Source organism: Cricetulus griseus, chromosome 2 (assembly GCF_003668045.3).
Source record: "Cricetulus griseus strain 17A/GY chromosome 2, alternate assembly CriGri-PICRH-1.0, whole genome shotgun sequence".
Lineage (NCBI taxonomy): Eukaryota > Metazoa > Chordata > Mammalia > Rodentia > Cricetidae > Cricetulus > Cricetulus griseus.
The window spans coordinates 329,354,974-329,374,499 of NC_048595.1; the positions used below are offsets into that span (position 1 = coordinate 329,354,974).

General features: G+C 36.1%; 1 protein-coding gene across 7 annotated transcripts in view; it reads right to left on the bottom strand.

Moving 5' to 3' along the window:
• Positions 1 to 9,041: 9,041 nt before the first annotated feature.
• Gpbp1 (GC-rich promoter binding protein 1) overlaps positions 9,042 to 19,526 on the bottom strand; it is a 62,860-nt gene continuing 52,375 nt past the window's right edge. For 6 of the 7 annotated variants that reach the window (XM_027401488.2, XM_027401485.2, XM_027401486.2 and 3 more), the window contains 4 exons: positions 19,247 to 19,414; positions 18,311 to 18,498; positions 15,098 to 15,200; positions 9,042 to 10,024 (listed from right to left, as the gene is read on the bottom strand). In XM_027401488.2, coding sequence (XP_027257289.1) covers positions 9,866 to 10,024; positions 15,098 to 15,200; positions 18,311 to 18,498; positions 19,247 to 19,414 — 618 coding nt within the window. In that variant the 3' untranslated portion in view covers positions 9,042 to 9,865. The remainder of the gene's footprint in view (positions 10,025 to 15,097; positions 15,201 to 18,310; positions 18,499 to 19,246; positions 19,415 to 19,526) is intronic. The other variant, XM_035440566.1, reaches the window with a different exon arrangement.

The window sequence follows — 19,526 nt, forward strand, 5'->3', positions numbered from 1 at the left end:
CCTGAGTCACTATGCATTCAAACATAGGAGTTTTGGGGAGCCATTCTTATTCAAACTACAAGCATCATTACATCAAAGGTTGCCTAACACCCATTGAACTAGGGGGGAAAATGGAATTACCTAAAATCAGAAACTCATTTGTATGTGGTGGAATTTTTTCTCAACTTTAAGAATTTTAGAAATTTATAAGCTGTAAAACTGGTAGATATTGGGGTTGGAGAGACAGCCCAGAGGTTAAGAGCACTGACTACTGTTCCAGAAGTCCTGAGTTCAATTCCCAGCAACCACATGGTGACTCACAACCATCTATAATAGGATCTGATGCCATCTTCTGGACAGAGCCCTGGTACCTAAAAATATAAACAAAATGTTTTAAAAAGAGAAAAAAATTAAACTGGAAGATATTCTTATGAACTAAAAACAAAAGACAGATTACAATATGAGGAAAATCAACTGTCTGGTGGGGAGGTAGGTAAGACACTAATGGCTGGGACTTTAGGGCTGTGCTACCAGACCCAGTCAAAAAAAAAAAAAGTGTATTAATCAAAAATAAACAAAAACAAGAGGGCTACAGAAATGGCTGTGTTTAAGAACACATGATGCTCTTACAGAAGATCCAGGTTTGGTTGCCAGCACTCACATGGCAGTTCACAACTCACCTGTACTCACCTGTAACTCCAGTCCAAGGGGATCTAACACTCTTTTGGCTTCTGTGTCACGAGGCATGAATGTGCTACACATGCAGCATACATGCAGCATACACATACATACAAACAGTACATACAAACATGCAGCAAAGCACTCATACACATAAATAAAACGGGAGAAACTAAGATGCTGTGGAGTGCTGCCTCCTGGACATAACATGCAGGCTATACTCATGAATTTCCAGCAGCTATGGTTACCTGTGCAAGATCAAGCTGGCAAGGTCAACATGTCAGCAGGAAAAGGAGACCAGGTGTAGAAGGGAAGGAGGAGAAATAACGAAGGTGGGAAGGAGATGTGTTGAGGGAATCAGGAGAATAGTAAGGGAAGGGACAGTGGCGGGTGATCAAGATACATTGTATGCATGTGCAAAAATTGTCAAAGAATAAATAAAAGGTATTCCCTTAAAAATATAAGCCAGGTGTGTTAGCATGGGTGATCAAGATACACTGTATGCATATGCAAAAATTGTCAAAGAATAAATAAAAGGTATTCTCTTAAAAATATAAGCCAGGTGTGCCAGCATTCTTTTACTTCCCAACACAGAGAAGGCACAGGCAGATGGACCTGGAGTTCAATGCCAATCTAATCTGTATAGCAAGTTCCAGGCAGCTCTAGGACAGCCAAGGCTACCTAAAAAGACCCTGAGAAGAAGAGACAGGGCAAGAGAGAGGAAGGTGGAAGGAGGGGCAAAGAGAGAAAAATTGTAACAGGGTAGGTAAGATGACTTAGCAGTTAAAGCAGAAGTTTGAAACCCAGTCTGCTCACCAGAATCCATATAAAGGGAGAGAACTCCACAAGTTATCCTCGGGCCTTCCTTCACACATGTACTGTGGCCCTTTGTAACACACACACACGCGCACACATGCACACACTCACACACACACACACACTCAATGCACACACCCTCGTTTGTGTGCATTGGTTTAAGGGTCCCTTAAGATACCCAAGTCCAGACCCTCAGGACCCTTATATAATTGTGTAAACTACACACATCCTCCCAAATATTTAACACACACACTACAGACTTATTATACCAACACAGAGTGAATGTCATATAAATTAACATATTGCAGCATTTAAATAATGGTAAGATTTTGAGTATTCTGATAAGTCGTGGTTGGTTGAACCTATACATGAAAAACATGCAGATAGAGAGGGCTGACTATACTGACCATCAGGACCAAGTGATCTGAAAGCTCATTATTCCTGTAGCATGCTCTCAAATTTGTCAGATTCCAAACAATAATAGGGACAAGGACCCACATTATCCTATACCTGTGAGTTCCATGTAAATAGTCTCCTTCACTTACAGTTTGAAGTTCATGAACCCACAAATTGACACAAAGGTTTATGAATTTTGAAAGAGGCATAACAAAAAAATAGAAAATGGAAAACTGGGCTTACCATTCTAAATGAGGTATCTACTTTCAAAAGAAAGGCAGAGTCATGAGGAATAAAATGGCAAATGGGTAAGATGAAAGGTCCAAACTAGCTCAAGAGCCCTGCCAAGTACAGAACCCACTCACTCCTCTTAGCAAGGGCACTAACTGCAATAGTACAAGTCACTAACTTTTCCTGAGGAATAAGTAATGCACAAATATTGTACTCTTGTCAAGTTGTGAAACTATCTCATAATCAATAGTGCTATTTTATATCAAAATGAAAGAGGATGTGGAGATAGAATTCATATAGTTTATCGTTTAAAAAAGTCTTATATATATATAATACAAAATAGCAACCCAAGTCTAAAGTGTGCTCAAAATTTAATAAAGCATACAGTGGTCTTTCTGGGATGTTTTGCAACAGTATGCCACTTGAGGGCACCAGAGCTCCATGCTTTTTACCAACTTACTTTCCTCACCCCCACCCCAAATTCTGTAATCCTGACATTTGACAGGTCGAAGCCGAGAGTTCAAGGTCATCCTTTCCATGTAGCAAGTTTGAGACACACTGACCGACAGATACACACACACACACACATTACCCTTTCAGTAAGCACTGTTATCTTATGGACAAAAAGTAATTTTTTGTTAGTTCAAGACAAGGTCTCACTATGTAACACTACTGGTCCTGGAACTCATTGTGCAGACCAAGCTGGCCTTAAACTCACAAAAGGACCCACCTGTCTCTATTCCCAAGTGCTGAGACTAAAGGTGTGTACCATTAAAGGCAAATTGTTTTTAAATCATTGCTATTGTTGTTATATCATTATCATTATTACTATCATTATAATCATTATCATCATCATCATCATCATTGTGCAAGGGTACTATTGATAAACTGCCTTGGCCAACTTTTTTTTTTTTTTTTTTTTTTTTTGATGACTCCCAGGATAGCCTTAAACTCAACATATAGCAGAAGTTGACCATGGACTTTCCGAGTCTCCTACTTCACCTCAAGAGCTGGGACTATAGGAATGTCCTATGAATGCTACATCAACTTCTTTAGTTCTCAGTATTCAGGAAGTCTTTCATGGTTAAACTGCTCCTCTAGATGACTTTACTTGAGTCATGTGTGAAGGGAGTAATTTCAAGTAATTTCAAGTTTTGAGCAAGAATACAGACTTCGAAATAAAGTTGCTCAAAGATAAATGGAACGTACAGTAAGTCTAGCATCCCAGTTTTAACATCTGATGACTCCTTGCTGTATGTGGCTCACCAACCTTGTCCCTCTCCTTTTTCTGTTTGTTCTCATGTAGCCAATACTGGCTTGTACCTCCCAAATGCTAGGATTACAATAGACCACACCTATTTAGTTTCACCAGTCTCATTCCCTTATACTTTTCTGAACACCATGAATTCTCCTGAACCCAAAAGCCCTATGTAACATGCCTTTGCAGACACTTCTTTTGCCTACAAATTTTTCCATTCTTGCATCCCCTTATTATTCATTCATTAAACCCCAAATGCTGTAACATAGTAAACTATTTTCTCACTACAACGCATTACCTAACTGATGCTGTGACTCAAAATCTATGACTTTGACTATAAAAATTCATTCAACTTCCAGGGTGGAACACGTAACCTATGCTTTTGTATCCCCAGACCATATACTATTGTGTTCCCTATAAAACATTTACTGCAGAAAGCCAAGAAATTATCTTGAAGCAGGGTGTGGTGGTATATGCCCTTAAATCCCAGCAATCTAGATGCAGACACAGGCGGATTTCTGTGAGCTCAAGGCCAACCTAGTCTAACATAGAATTCAGGCTAGTTGGAGTTACATGGTAAGACTGTATCTTAAAATAAATAAAAATCTCCCTTTTAGAGAATGGGAGGGTCTGTCTTTTAAAATTGTTCCCCACATTCCACCAGTTTTCTCATTTTCTCAGAAAATCTTGATTTATGTTATGCGGAATTTCACTAATTTAGAATGGGATATACTTTACCTTAGGTAATCACAGCATTACAGATGCTTTATAAACGGGAAGTTTCCTTAAAAGCTTAAGGAAGACTTTACAAAGAGGCCTAAATTGTAAGATTTCCAACAGGGACCAGGAGCCTACTGCCCACAATTAGACACTCCACTGGAACTGACATACAAATCCAGCTGCTTTGGAGATACAATGGCACAGTTGAATACATTCCAAGAGATTCAGACTTGGGGAAAGCTACTAAACTCAAATACATATTTACCTCACTGTGTTAACTTACTAAAGAATTCATTTACTCATGAGTTTCCCCCTTCTGAGACTGGAAAAACTATTAACATGGCAGTAAGGTGCTAGGCATAGTGGCATACACTCTGTAATCTCTCCATACATTACATACCAAGACAGGAGGGTAGCTTAAGCTCAAATCCACTCTGAGTTTCACAATGAGTTCAAAGCCAGTTTTGGGTTACTGTGCTAAAATTAAATAAAAGTTTAAAAATCCAGGAAACTAGACGGATGACTAAGTTAAGAGTACTTGCTGTTCCTGTAGAGAACTTGAGCTGGGTTCCCAGCACCCATCAGACAGCTCACAACCACTTGAAGCTCAAGCTCCAAGGGATCTGAAACAGTCACCTGGTCTCTGCAGACACCCACATGGTATGAGCACGAATACCTTCATACACATACATACATACACACACACACACACACTTACTTAGAAAACCGAGCAGCACATGCTGCCCCACTAAGAAACAACACACTAGAATCTGAGTTTATTTTTAAATATACAGAGAGCAAGCCTCAACACCTGACACCTACAACCTAATTTCCTCAAAATATGCACGTCACCTAGATACCAAAGTATCCAGTACAAATGGATTCTCCAGCTATTTATCTTTATACCTTTAGCATTCCAGAAAGCAATGAACCTTCAAAGACATGGGTTGGCAAGTCAAACCAAACTTACCTTATTTCCACAAAGTTTGAAGTGGTATGACTAACAGAAATAGCTTCATTTCCAAGGATGGAAACCTAACCTTTCAATTACATCTCCAACAAACACAATGTGTGTGGACTGAAGTCCAATGATCACACTTTGTCAAAACGGCCTTTTTAAAGACTGAATAAAATCAAACTGCCAACTTACAACTGAGCATGTCAAATAAATGAAGCAAAAATGACAGCTATTTTAACTGAGAACTCAAGACACTTCATAGCATTATAATACTGCCTGTTTAAAATGTAATTTTAAATGCAGAGCAACAAGGTTGTTTGCAAAACAACAGCTTTGCTAGTGTACAGCTTTAACCCCAGTACCCCACAGGCAGAGGCAGGTGGATCTCTTTGAGTTCGAGAGACCAGTAAGGTCTACAGAGTTCCAGGACAGCCAGTGTTGTTTCAAACAAACAGCTAGAACTTATGAAGTGCTTAATATGGCTTAGAAGTCAAACCAAGTACATGATTCTTCTTATTCTCACAATAACCCCATATAGAACAGAGATTCATATCCAGAGTTAGGTATCAACAGCCCAAGTCACAATCAGCTAACAAGGTTGAGAAGGGTGACACAACCATTAACTGTTATTTTTAACTAGTCAGTACACCACCATGCAGGGTTTTGAGAACCACTACTAAAGCATTCTTACACATCCTAACAGTCAGGGATCTGCTGTACAGAACACACCATGGCAGTGTCCTAATGCCATCCTGCCAGATTAATCATTTCTACAGAATACAACGCCACAGAGGATCACACGGACACTGTGGTTATCTATGTAAGGGCTGTAAAGATTGGGCCAAGTAATTGGACCCAGTAATGGTAGAGGGAGGAGGCTCTCAAGAGACTTTTCAGTGTTGTAGCTACTGGTAGGATGGCTACAGTAAACAATGCTTCAGTAAACAATAACAAATTTACTGGATCAATAAAACAAATCCAAAACAACAAAGCTCAACACAAATCCCACAATAATAATTAAAGACAGATGAAAGCTAATAGATGCAGGTGTTATTTGGGAAGTGAAACTAACAAGACTGGGGGGAATATTGGAAAGGGGTAGGGAATATGACTAAAATACTGTATTCCATGAAAGAAATGTCATAATAAAATCAATTATGTATAATATACTCCAATAAAAGGTACTGAATATCACAAAATATTCTAAGTGTATAAGTTATATGCAGTAAATAAACAAAACCACAATAAAGCCTGTAAAACTAGGCTAAGTACTGAACTATACATTCTCAAATGCTAAACTAAGAATTCTAGGTTAAAACAATCAGAGCTCTCCTTGAAATTATAGCTATGGTTAAATCCCAGTATTCAGCCTCACCCATGGAAACACATTAAGCAACAGAAAGAAATGCAGCCTCTGCACCACTTGGGACTTTTACAGATTTTGCTACTGATTGAAAAGTCCTCTGCCCATCATCACCTTTCCCAGTTGCCATTTTGAGTTCAGGAAATCCTAACTTCCCCAAAGTCAAGCATCCAGTTTGCAACTGCTGGTACTTCTGATTACCATAAACATAACAGACTCAAATATATTAAGTATCAACCCAAACATTACCAGAATGCTTTATGATACCAGTTATATGTTAAAATTTAGACTGCTGGACATTATGTTTTTAAACTTCAGTTTTCTTGACTAACATTATTTGTTAGGCTATTATATAAACATTTAAAATTTAGGGATATGCCAAATGATTGGGGGGGGCGGGGTACTTAAAAAAAATGGCTTCCCAATAATATAAAGTCTGGGAGATAAATAACACTGACAAGAGCACCATCCAAATATCCGCAGAGACAAAAGGGGAAACTATACTTCTCTGATCACCAAAGAACTTGAATTAAAGCTGATACCCATCCCCAAAAATCCAGATGGCCTCTCGAGTGACTCTGTGTAAACTGTCAAATCATTGTGGGTCACAAAATACAACACGAAAGGCAATACTTTCCAATGTAGGAGGCCTGGAAGACCTTGAGACTAAGCCAGAAAAAGGTTGTATAAAGCAAAGTGAGACAATCTCACATATGAATACAAATACAAAGAACTTTAATATTAACAAAACAAATGTGACACTTAAAAAATGATGCATCAAGATAAAGCTGGGTTTCCTAAGTGACAAGGAATGGCTCATAAACTTAAAACTGTGGATGCACCGCACACAGTGGCAGTTATTTGTAATCTCAGCCCTCAGAGTGCTGAGGCAGAAGGATCATGATCTTGAGCAAAGACTATCCTACATCATGAAACCTTGTACACCCAAAAATAAATTGGAAAAATCTGGAAACCTTAAAAATAAAATGGCTTCTTCCAACATCAGAATTTCTTTGGATATTCCATAAATCTCGTCAAAACTTCATAAAAGCAGTTTTAAGATATAATTTAGTAAGAAATTAGGAAACTAAGATGTTTAAAGTAAAATTTGTATTCTTTTCAAATAAATTTAGTTTTGGGGTAAACTTAAAATACTTATGGAAATTAAATTCATTCTAAATCATCTTAATTTCAAACAAGATAAATTTTTAAGAAGCTACTCTAAATCATTACTGAAAGATTTTGTTCATTAATTACAACTTATACAAGAAGTTTGGGAGTGAACTGAGTCCAAGATCTTATGAAGAATTAAGTCCCAAGAAATTCGGGGCAATGGTTCACTACCTTGGTCATGGTGACTGTATACCTTGGTATGGCAATGTATACCTCAATAAAATATTTGCTTAAATACTTGCTATGCAGAAAATGAAATGAGTTTCAAGTATTCAAATTGTGCTCCCCCAAACAACCATGGGCTAATTCTGTTCAATAATTACACACTAGATCTGCAATTTAACCAATCTGCATTTATAGACCCTCCTTTCAATATGATCCAAACTTTTAGCAAATTAAAATTGGTAAGTATGTATTTCCATCCCCTTAATAATCAAATGTATTCATGCTGTCACTTGATGGATAGAACTATATTGCTGTAACTCACCACTTTTATATAAAATAATTCTATTAAAGTATAATAATAAATAAACACTAGCTAAATACTGTCTGGATTGGAATTAAGGCAAAAACTGCCTGAACATAAAGATGCCCCAAAACAATTAATCATTATCCTTTTATGCAAATAATAGCACAATCCAAAGACACTCAATGTTACACTGGAAGCTTTGTAATACTATCCCTTAGGTATTCTTGTGGCTGATACATTAAACTTTTCCCTTTTTAAAGGGTATTTAACATTTTGTCTCAAAATTTTTATGGAGGTAAAAATGTGGGGTTTTTCTGGTTTAAATTCTCCATTACCCCAGTCTCCATGAGAACCAAAACAAGAAAAATGTAAAACCTAGGTTCTGGTGAAAGCTGGGGACTGACACAGAAATAAATAAAATATTGCTGCCTTTTAAGAAAACAAAAAGACTAGTCTGACATTAACACTTCTGGTCTAAGACTTCTCTCTACAGAAGAATATACTGGGGCTGGAGATATAGCTCTGCCGAGGACTCAAGTCAAGTTCAATATCTAGACCCATACCAATATATCAGTCAGCTTAAAACTGCCTGTAACTTCAGCTGCAGGGGATCTGACACCCCTCTGTCCTCCTCATACACAGACATATATACATACACATAAATAAATAAGTATTTTTAAAAATAGAATATATGGATATGAATGGGGTTGGGATAGAGCAACAAAAGCAAATGAGAGTAAAACAAAGCTTGAAAATTGGTAACAAATATACAGAACCATGATAGTCTAATATACCACCAAAAAAAAAAGATTATGAATTTTCCTTGTAAATGAAAAGTCGACATTCATTCAGTAGCTTTGTGAATCTGATTAAAAAAAAATTAAGCTTTCTAACCTCAAAGGAATTGCATTTTTAATGAAGAAAAGTATAAAGTTAAGAAATTAATACAGCATGTTGCACTTGAAGATCGGTACCTTGAACACTACAGAGAACAACAATATTCTGAAAATCCAGTTTATTTTCCATGTCATGGACAGATCCAGTCAGGGTGATCAGGTTTTCTGAATGTGTAATAATTTATCAAAATAAGTTTTCCTACATCTCTTCCAATCAGCTCTGAAAACCCTGATCTGACAATACACCAAATAAAGCTCCTGACAAGCAACTCCTGAAGCTTGGGACAACACCTGGCAAGTCTCCTCTCTCACATCCACTGCACTAGGAAGGGATAAAGAGCATTTGTTCTGATAAGTGACTTAATACAAGACTTGAGTTCAAGAAGTTAATGTTTTAGTGCACTTTGCTCCAGTTTTAGCCAACATGCTACTACATTTTCCTTTTTGCTGTTTTGTTTTGTTTTAGGGGGAAGTGGGGTGAGGAGGTGCACAAAGTAGAGTTGAAGATTTCCACTGTTCAAAGAAGATATGACTCTGCAAGCAAAACTGTAAGCTGCCTTTTACCTTAAGACCTGAACATTTTAAGACAGAAGCTTTGCAAAACATTACACAATTTTTTATTATTAAATGAGAAAATCTCATTTGTTACATCGTCACATTGCTAGTCAGAGAAATGCTGCAGTGATGAAGAAAGTCAATGTTGGATCAACCAAAGTCCTCATTTCTACAACATTCATTTACAAAGAAATAATGTTCAACACAGCCCAACACAACATTCTTGGTTTTCTTCATATTGAAGTCCCCCAATAAAATCATCTTCTAATGGGGTAGTTCACTACATAAATTATAGTTCTTCATTTTTACAATTCACCCCAAACTGCATGAGAGATGTATCACACTAAAATTTCTAAAGCTGTTAGGAAATCCTTCACACATCGTCGTCATCTGATGTGTCACTGCTACTTGTCTCTGTGTCATCATTCTCAATTGTGGGTTTGAAAGTGCTGTTTTTCCAAGGTCCAAACTTGAAGTCACAGATCAGGCCATTTTTCAAAATACCATTTTTCCTCAGCCCATTCTTCTGTAACTAAAATGTCAAAAACAAGCAAGTTAAGTCCCAAGAGTTAATACTATAATAATAAGTATAACCATTATTCTAATAAAATTAGAATTGTATTTTACCCTGAAAATTCTAGATAAAACTACACAATGGCCCCAAAATAAGCTATTTGAATAGTCATGAGTAATTAACCAATTATAACAATATAATTTCTATCATGGTAGCCTTAATCTGTTAATGCCAACACTTGAGAGGCAAGAAGAGCTTAAGAGTCAAGGTGATCCCCAAGCGACACAGAAGAGTTTCAGACTAGTGTGTGGCTACACAGCAAGGTCATGTTACAAAACCAAGTAACATTTGAGAACATTCCAAATCTATGTCTAAAAGCCTGTGCATCGATCCCTCAGTAACATTTTAAAGCCTTTTCTTAAAATCAGCTCCTCTCTACTTCTACACTACTTATAAGTATACTACCATTACATTCATGTATTTCAAAATCCTAATGATTGTATTTTAAATCTTTTATTCTCAAAACCACTTTACCTAACTTTTCTCCAGTATAGGCTGCAATGCTAATTGCTGCAACATATTCCTAATTTATCAGCACAAGTCTACTCTTAAGAACTACACCTATAATGTAAACTTTCAAAAGTACCTCATATCTTTTTAAAAAAAAACCTCTAATGAACCTAATAAAGACAAACTCCTGATATGACATTCAAAGCCCTTCATATTCTGACTTCAGTGTAACTTTCTTCAACATACCCCTTTACCATGATTAAAGTAGGGCAAATAATTCAGCAAAACTTAGAGCTCAAATTAACTATGTTAGAGAAGCTGTAGTTTTATCATCTCTCAGCAGTATTAATAAACCTATATCATATAATGCCTTAAGAAAGCACTTAACATGGTACCTAGTAGGAATTATGAGCTAATGTTAACATTACAGTGTGAAGTCGCACGTTAAGACCTTTAAAAGCTTTCCACCTAATTCTTTCTGCTACTATGATCCCTAGCAAAAATCTCTTACTTTTTCCTGATTTACAACTTGTTCCAACAATATCATTCTTTCATCTGTCAAAGACCATTTCAAATCCATGTCCTTAATCAAATTTTCCACATTAACCAGTAGGGAGTAAATTCTAAAAGGAAAATTCTTAATTTTGCATTTCTCTACCACCTACTCATTCCATCTCTGGTCCTCACCTGCAATGTTTAGAATTATTATTATAGCAATCTGCTTTACATGAGAACTTATATACTCTCACTATACTGTTAGCTAGAAGAAAAAAGAATTCAACTCTGGATATGTAAGCATTTATATCTGGATTATCTAAACACTCAGTACATGTTTGTTGGAGAGATAGAATTTACAAGCAGAACCATTAAGATCCAACTATGTTACCAGGTACAATGCAAGCCCTTTTAAAACATCTTTAATCATTTCTTTGGTACCTAAATATCAAATGTTTTATGATACTCAATACAAATATACCCATGCCTTTATCATTAGTTCAGAATATATAGACTTTATGTATGTCACTAGTTTCCAATTCACAGTGTATAAAAATAATACCTTTGTGACAGGTACTTTATTAATAATAAGGTTTTAGCTATATGCTTCAACCATCCAGTGGTTTTAAAGTCTATTATCTTAGTAATGTAATATTCTGTTTTCCTTGGAATACTGTTATAGCAATAGTGCTTAGCACTTTTTGAATGGCACCTTTCTTCAAATAATAAATAAATCATTCAAGCTGGGGACACCTTAGTGGTAGAGCACTTGCTTAATAGCATGTACTCCAGAAAAGCTAATTACTGTGGATAGAAAGCAGACTGATAAATGGACACCAGAGTCAGAATTGTGAAAAAGACCATTGAATACAAAGGCAAATGAAAAACTCTGGATGGAGATGGAACAACTTCTCAATTATGATCAGTTTATACAACTGAGTAAAAAAACAGTTTAACTGAACCATTTAAAGTGAAATTTTATATTTAAACTATGCACATGCCCAACAAAAAAGTCTTTCAAAACTACTAGTATCTATGGCCATCAACTTCATAATCATGTTAAAATCATGGTGCACTAAGAAAGTTTGAACTTAGCCGGGTTGGTGGCACACGCCTTTAATCCCAGTACTCGGGAGGCTGGATCTCTGTGAGTTCAAGGCCAGCCTGGTCTCCAGAGCGAGTGCCAGGATAGGCTCCAAAGCTACACAGAGAAACCCTATCTCGAAAAAAAACAAGAAAGGAAAAAAAAGTTTGAACTTTAAAAAAAAAAAATGGGAAGAAATAGTAAAATTATTGCAGAAAACAAAATCCCAACAACACTGCTCACACCCCCAAGCCACCAAAAAAAAAAAATGTAAATTTAATATACACCAAGGTTACAGTACATAAAAATCAACATGAAAAGTCAGCTGTTTCTAAGATAATGAACACTGACAACAACTCAAAAAAAAAAAAACTGTTTAGAAAGCAATTCCATTGCTGGGCAGTGGTGGCACACACCTTTAATTCCAAGAAAGACAAGTGGTTTGAGGACAACCTGGTCTACAGAGCAAATTCCAGGAGCTATTACACAGACAAACCTACACCAATAGAAAAACATCCATCTCGGGAGCAGAAAGGTTGAGTCAGGTGTAGATTAGAAGGAAGGACTTATGATAGGTAGGATTTTAGTTGAGGGGGTGGTAGGGGAGGAAGGGAGGGAGAAGGGAACTGGGATTGTCAGGTAATTCAATCTTGTTTGTAATTCTATATATATTATATATATATATATATATATATATATATATATATATCCAAAAAAACATCTATCTCATGCTTATGGTTTAAAAGATTTAATATTGCTAAGATGCTAATATTACCCCAAATGACTTACAGATTCAATGCAATTCCATTTAACATAACAATGGAATTTGAGGAAAAAATCCACCCTTTTAGAAAATAAAAAAGGGCAGACAAGAAAAGAGATATGGGGGTGAGAGATATGAACAAATTCACTATATACATGTATAAAATCTCACAATGAAACCATTAGTTTGTTCAATTAATATACATTAATATAAAAGGCTTTAAGATAAACAAAAGAAAATTCCGTATTAAAATTTACATGGAATACAAAAGGGAGCCACAAAACTTGTTTATAAAATGACTATTATTCTTTTAAGCATCCCAATCAATTTCCCCTCCAATCTCTACTCCCAGTCCCTCCCCCTCACCTCCTCCTTCCTAGCCCCATCCATTCCTCCTTTATTTCTGCTCAGAAAAGTGCAGGGCTCCCATGGTTATTAACCAAACATGGCATATTGAGTTGCCATATTAAGGCTGGTCAAAGCAACCAGTGTGAGAAATACTCTCTTAAAAGAAAAAGAAAGCATCTTCAACAAATGGTGCTGGTCTAACTGAATGTCTGCATGTAGAAGAATGCAAATTGTTCCTCGTCTATCACCTTGAACCTGATAGAAGATAAAGTGGGGAATAATGCTGAACACACTAGGATGATGTTCCATCATACAAGAAGGATACTTGCTGTTATTCTTTTGTTTAAGCTGCAGCTGCTGATATAAAGAAAGGAACAACAGATAAACAACCCACGTGGAGTTTATTTACCAGAAAAGGGGGGAGATGGGGATGGGTAGTCAGCCAACACAAGAGGAGCCAAAAGGAAGACAGCGAGGGATGGGTGGCAGGACCTTTTAAAGGAAAGGTTGCATATGCGCACTGGGGTTTTGCACCTCACAGGTTGCAATGCATGGCAGGTGAGTGCCCCGTTGTTAGGGGGCGGGGTCAGGTCATCCAGGTGTATTGTTCTTACACTTGCTCAACTATCAAAACTTTTTGATTTTTAAACATTTATTTTCAACATGTGAAAAATTTGCTTTATGTGGTGTTTTGTCTGTATGTTTCTGCATGAAGATGCCAGATCCCCTGGAACTGGAGTTACAGAAAGTTGCCATGTGGGTGCTGAGAAATGAACCCAAGTCCTCTGGAAGAACAGTCAGTGATCTTAACTGTGGAGCCACCTCTCCACTGTGTCATGTGGATTTTCAGGATCAAAGTCAGGTTGTCAAGTTTGGTGTTAAGTGCCTGGACCTGCTGCGCTATCACCACCTGAACCCTACTTTTGTTCAGTAGCCATTCTACACACACACACACACACACACACACACACACACACACACACACACACAGAAATTTAAATTTAAAAAAACAAAAACAAACAAAAAACCTACATTTTTTCAAATCAGCATTATTCATAATAGCCAAAAGTTAAACAGATGAATAGATAAACAATATATGATAGATGCAAATAATGAAATTCTACTCAGCCTAATCCCAGAAGTGCTATATATACATAAACTTGAAGTTATGATGCCAGAAGTAAGACCATCACAAAAAGACAAATAGTGTATGATTGCATTGATATGAGGCATGGAAAACCACCATGTTTATATAGAAAGCAGAATAAGTAATTTCCAGTACTAGAGAATCAGAAAGTTATCATTTAATGGTAGTAGGTTAATGTTTGGGAACACGAACACACACACACCATGGATGGTGGTAATGGTTGTTAAACAATATGAATGCATTTAAGCCATTAAGCTGAATGTGGGTGGGAAAAATGGTTAAATAAATTTTATGTGGTATGTTTTCAAGCAAAAATACAAAATTTACTTTTACCAGAACTAGTTTTTAAAACCTGTAATAGATTTAGAAAAATAACTTCTTGATGCTCTACCAAGTATGTCCTTGTACTCTTTTAGAAAGGAAAATATACAGACCTAAAACAAGATGGTTTAGAATATTAAATGCTCTTTTTGGAAAACATCAAGAGCCAAAGTTAATTAAAACTTGTCACCCATGTCAAATCAATAACCAAATTAAATGTCTGGATAACAAAAAAGTATTTCGTTCACCTAGACACTGTATACACAGTAAGACACTGCAGACTTGTCTCAAAGGGAATTCTGGCCTGTGGTATAATGGCTAGTAAATTCCTAAACAAATAAAATTATTAGGCTGCCCCTACCACCACAGTGTTTATGGAAGGGTTGTTTTATGAGTGAATCAAAAAGGCTCAAGATTCCTTACCTGTTCACTAATAACTTGGAATTCTCTCATTTCATCCTCAGTTAAGGGAGCACATGTTTCATCATTTTCACTGTCTTCCTGCCAGCCCATCTCCTTTAATAGTCTGAAAGGGAGGAATGTAAATTTAATTTAGAGCTTCACCTGGGTAATGCAATTATTCCCTATATACTATGTACAAGAAAACATGATCCACAGTCCTCAAGATACAAAGGGACTTCTGAGTTTTTTCCTTACAAATGAGTAATTGATCAAGTAAACCATATTTGGTAGTAAATAAAAATGAACTGCTTCATTGCTTAATCTTCAGGGTCAAGGTTATTTATGCTGGAAACTTGCAAGAGAAAGAGACAAAAATAAAAAGTAGCAAATCCTTGTACTAAAAGTCGTAACGATGCCACTTTTGCTTTTCATATAACTTATTCTTCTATCAATATGTCTTGGTAGAAAACTATCCTCAGTATACAATTCAATCTGAAGAGGCATTATGTTCTATAATAACAGAAAAATGCTATTTCCAAATTCAACCGAGCTGTATATAATGAAAAATGACTAATAACAGCTTACTCTTTCCAATTTTTTTTAAAGAAAAAACTCCCATTTATAGAAAAACAGAGCCAAGAAAAGCCTGACAGAGAACTGACCATTTTGATCTGTTGGACAAGCATGTTGCACATAAAGCAGTAACCCTGAAGTTTCTATGTTTTTAAGGAAATCTATCTTTAATACATTTTTAAAAACTGTACTCCTTAAATATCTGTGTTACTTCTATTTGCACATCTTTCAACTTGTATCTATTACACATCAAGGCATTAAATAACTTCAGTCTCAAAGAATACAACAGTACTCATGAGCCCTGAAAAATATCTAACATGCTATCCATATTTTATAGAGGAAGAATTACGATCATTTAAGTAAAATTTGCTTGGGGCTAGAAAAATGGCTCAGTGGTTAAGAGCACTGGCTGCTCTTCCAGAGGGCCCAGGTTCAATTCCCAGCACACACATGGCAGCTCACAACTGTCTGCAAGCAACTCAAATTCCAGTGAATCTGATACCTTCATAAAATGCACATAAAGTTAAGTAAATTAAAACACACACACACACACACACACACACACACACACACACACACACACACACACACACAATTTGCTTGATTTGCAGCAAAGGAGAAAAACAATTTTAGTATTCTGCCTCCAGAATTAGTATGTTCCACACTGAACTGTTGCCTCAGTTGCTTTTTCAGTACACTGTCTTAACTATAATTGGCTGCCCTTAGAAATGGCATTTCTACTCAGCCTAATCATTCAGTATCATCGAATCCACAGCTTATAAACTAAGACTAATTAAAGTTTACTTTTGCTATGACCATTTTCTTTCTTTTACTTGTAAGAACTGGCAAAACATCATGATTCCTTTTGTTGAATCAACAACACTAAAAGAAAATGGAGACAAGGACAAGTATTCTTAACTCTCCAGCTGATAGATATACATGAGTGTTTATATTTAAAAAAAAAAGAGTTACCTTTACAAACTACTGTTCGTTACTAATAATGTATCTACTATAAGGTTATATGTACTTATGAATTGCAGTGAAAAGTGAAGCCATAAAATTTTTTTTCACACATGAAATCACATTTTCATAAACAAACCTGAAATCTAAAGTAAACTACAGGAAATATAAGTTTATGAGCTTAGAGAAAACAATGTTTTATTGGCTTTCGATGTAGGACTCGATGTAGGTAGTGGTTGGAACCTTGCTACCAGGACAGGTTCAATCCCCAACTCCTCCACAAAATGAAGTTAAGAATGACCATAAGGTATTTGCTCTAGAATTAGATTTCCTAGATTTAAATGTTAACTACACAATTTACTGAGTTGGCTCCTCTATGAGGCAGAAATGCAGTCAATGAAAGACACAGAGTACTAATAATCTTTAAAAGAAGAAACCCTGCCTATGTATATATGCATTTATTGATTTATGTGCATACATATTCACACAAATACAAGTTTTAATTAATCAAAATAGGCACTTTCCATTTACCGTTCACATGCTGTGATGATACCCAATACAGTATTTACTAACATGTAACTTGCACCCATGTAAAGACTGCTCTGCTCCACCTTTATAAGTAGATGTGCTTAGTTTTTATAACTTTCTATCCAGTGTTACCTAGGATGTGCACATTCTTCTATTAATAGTATTTATATATTCTCATTTTCAATATCCCATCAATCTTCCTATGAATATAATTCATATACCTCACTTTGTACTAGTCATTATTTTTGTTTCTTTACATATATCTAATGAATTTTGGCAAAAGTCGTAAGTGCCATAAGAAATATTTGCTTAATGCGCGCGCGCGCGCACACACACACACACACACACACACCTTATACATGAAGGCTTGTAAATGTATTAATTTGTTAGCACTTAAGTGGGGGAGAAGAAAGAGGTTCAGCAGTCAGAAAACACCAGCTACTCTTCTAGAAAAACAGGGTTCAATTCCCAGCATCCACATGGCACCTTACAACCATCTCTAACTCCATCCAAATCCAGGGTATCCAATGCCCTCTTCTGTACACGTGGTGGTACAGACATAAATGTAAGCAAACACTTAACACATAAATCTTAAAAATGAATATAAAGTGCAGCTATACACTATACTACTGAGCAATAAAAGGAACGAAGTGCTGACATACCCTAAAATAGGAATGATAATAAGTTTACTCAAAGTCAGCATGAAAGGGCAGAGATATAATACTAAGTCAACCAACATGGAAAACTTATAGTGATTATGTAAGTCAGGGTGAAATGATTAAACCACAATGGAAACACAACTATGACTGTAATAATAATTGTCCATTTAAAAACAAGTCAAACTTATTTTTAATAAACATGTTAAAAGCAAACAAATTAGGGCTAGATATAGTGGCACACACCTTTAATGCCATTACTCAACAGGTAGTGCCAGGCATAGTTCAAGGCCAGACTGGCCTACATACTGAATTCCAGGCTGGCCAAGATTATATGGTAAGGTTCAGTATCAAAAAAGAAAAAAACAAGTAAATAAATGAAGAGTTTAGAATATAGCACAGGTAAAAACCTAGATCCAGTACCCAGGATCAAAAATATGGATCTAGCAATCACTTAAACTTGATAAAAATCTTGAACACAGATAATGCCAGTTGAAAAGTAAAAATAACTACTAACCTGTGTTCTGCCTCTAGTGAACTGGAAAGAACATCAGTTTGTGGAAAGGTTGACGATCGAATAATCTGTTGAGAAATCACCGAAGCATTGCCGTTCTCTTGTGGAATTTCATTTTCATCAAAGTTTCTGTTTATATCTCTTTCTTGGTGAGTACTATTGCTGTTATGCAAATTAAATGAGTCGTCGTCCTGATTTTTAGGGAGTTTAAAAAAATAAAGAGTTCTAAAGAACAGTTTACTGACAACTAACAGAACCTATCTTAATTCTCATGAAAACTACATAAATCTGTAATATTCATTATTAAATTTCAAAGGCATTCTTACAAAAATACATAAGGCCAAAAAGATAAAGACAAAGGAAAAGAAAGAAATAATTCAGCTAGTGCTTGCTGTAGTCCCTGCTCCCCCTACAGTCTACGGAGTACTGGAATTATAGGCATGTACCAGAGTGACCAGCAAAAGATTAAAAAAGAAAAAGTCCTACAAAAGAAAAAATATCTGTGTCCAGGTACGGTCTTGCACAACTGTAATTTCAGCATCTGACTGTGATGGTAGGACAAAGGATCGTAAATTACATGTTCGCCAGAACTACTTAAGACCTTGTCCTCCAAAAAGAAAAAAACAAAATCAATGTATTTTGCATAGAAAATGAAAAATACAAAATGAGAAAGTTTGAGGGAAAAAAAAAAAGCAGGCTAGCGTTCTTTATAGGGAGATGACTTTTTTAACTGCAATTCCAAAATAGGTTTATTGGGGGCTTATTTACATCTGTATGGATGGATATAAGAGCACCCTCTAAGGATGAAGATCACCAACAGGCCTCAACAAAAAGAATAAACCATGGAGATCATCAATAGATACCCTATCAAAGTTCTAAATATTTACCCACAGTTTAAAATGTTAGTGTCAAATAAAAAATCACTATAATTTCAATTACCTTCTCTGAGCCAGCATGGCTTTCATCTTCATGTTCTTCTTCTACTCTGTCCCTTTTCAATGCTTTTAAAAATTCACTCTTCTTATCACTGCGCATTCTCGTCAGTTTAGTTAAACGAGGCTGCTGATTAAGTTTGTCAACAGGCGAGGAAGAATTTGAACGATTACACTAATGGGAAATTCAGAAATACTAGTCATCGTGTAACTAGATAATCAAAACGAAGTTCACAATTACCACAACATTTTATCATATACTGTTATACGGTGAAATTGATTTCAAA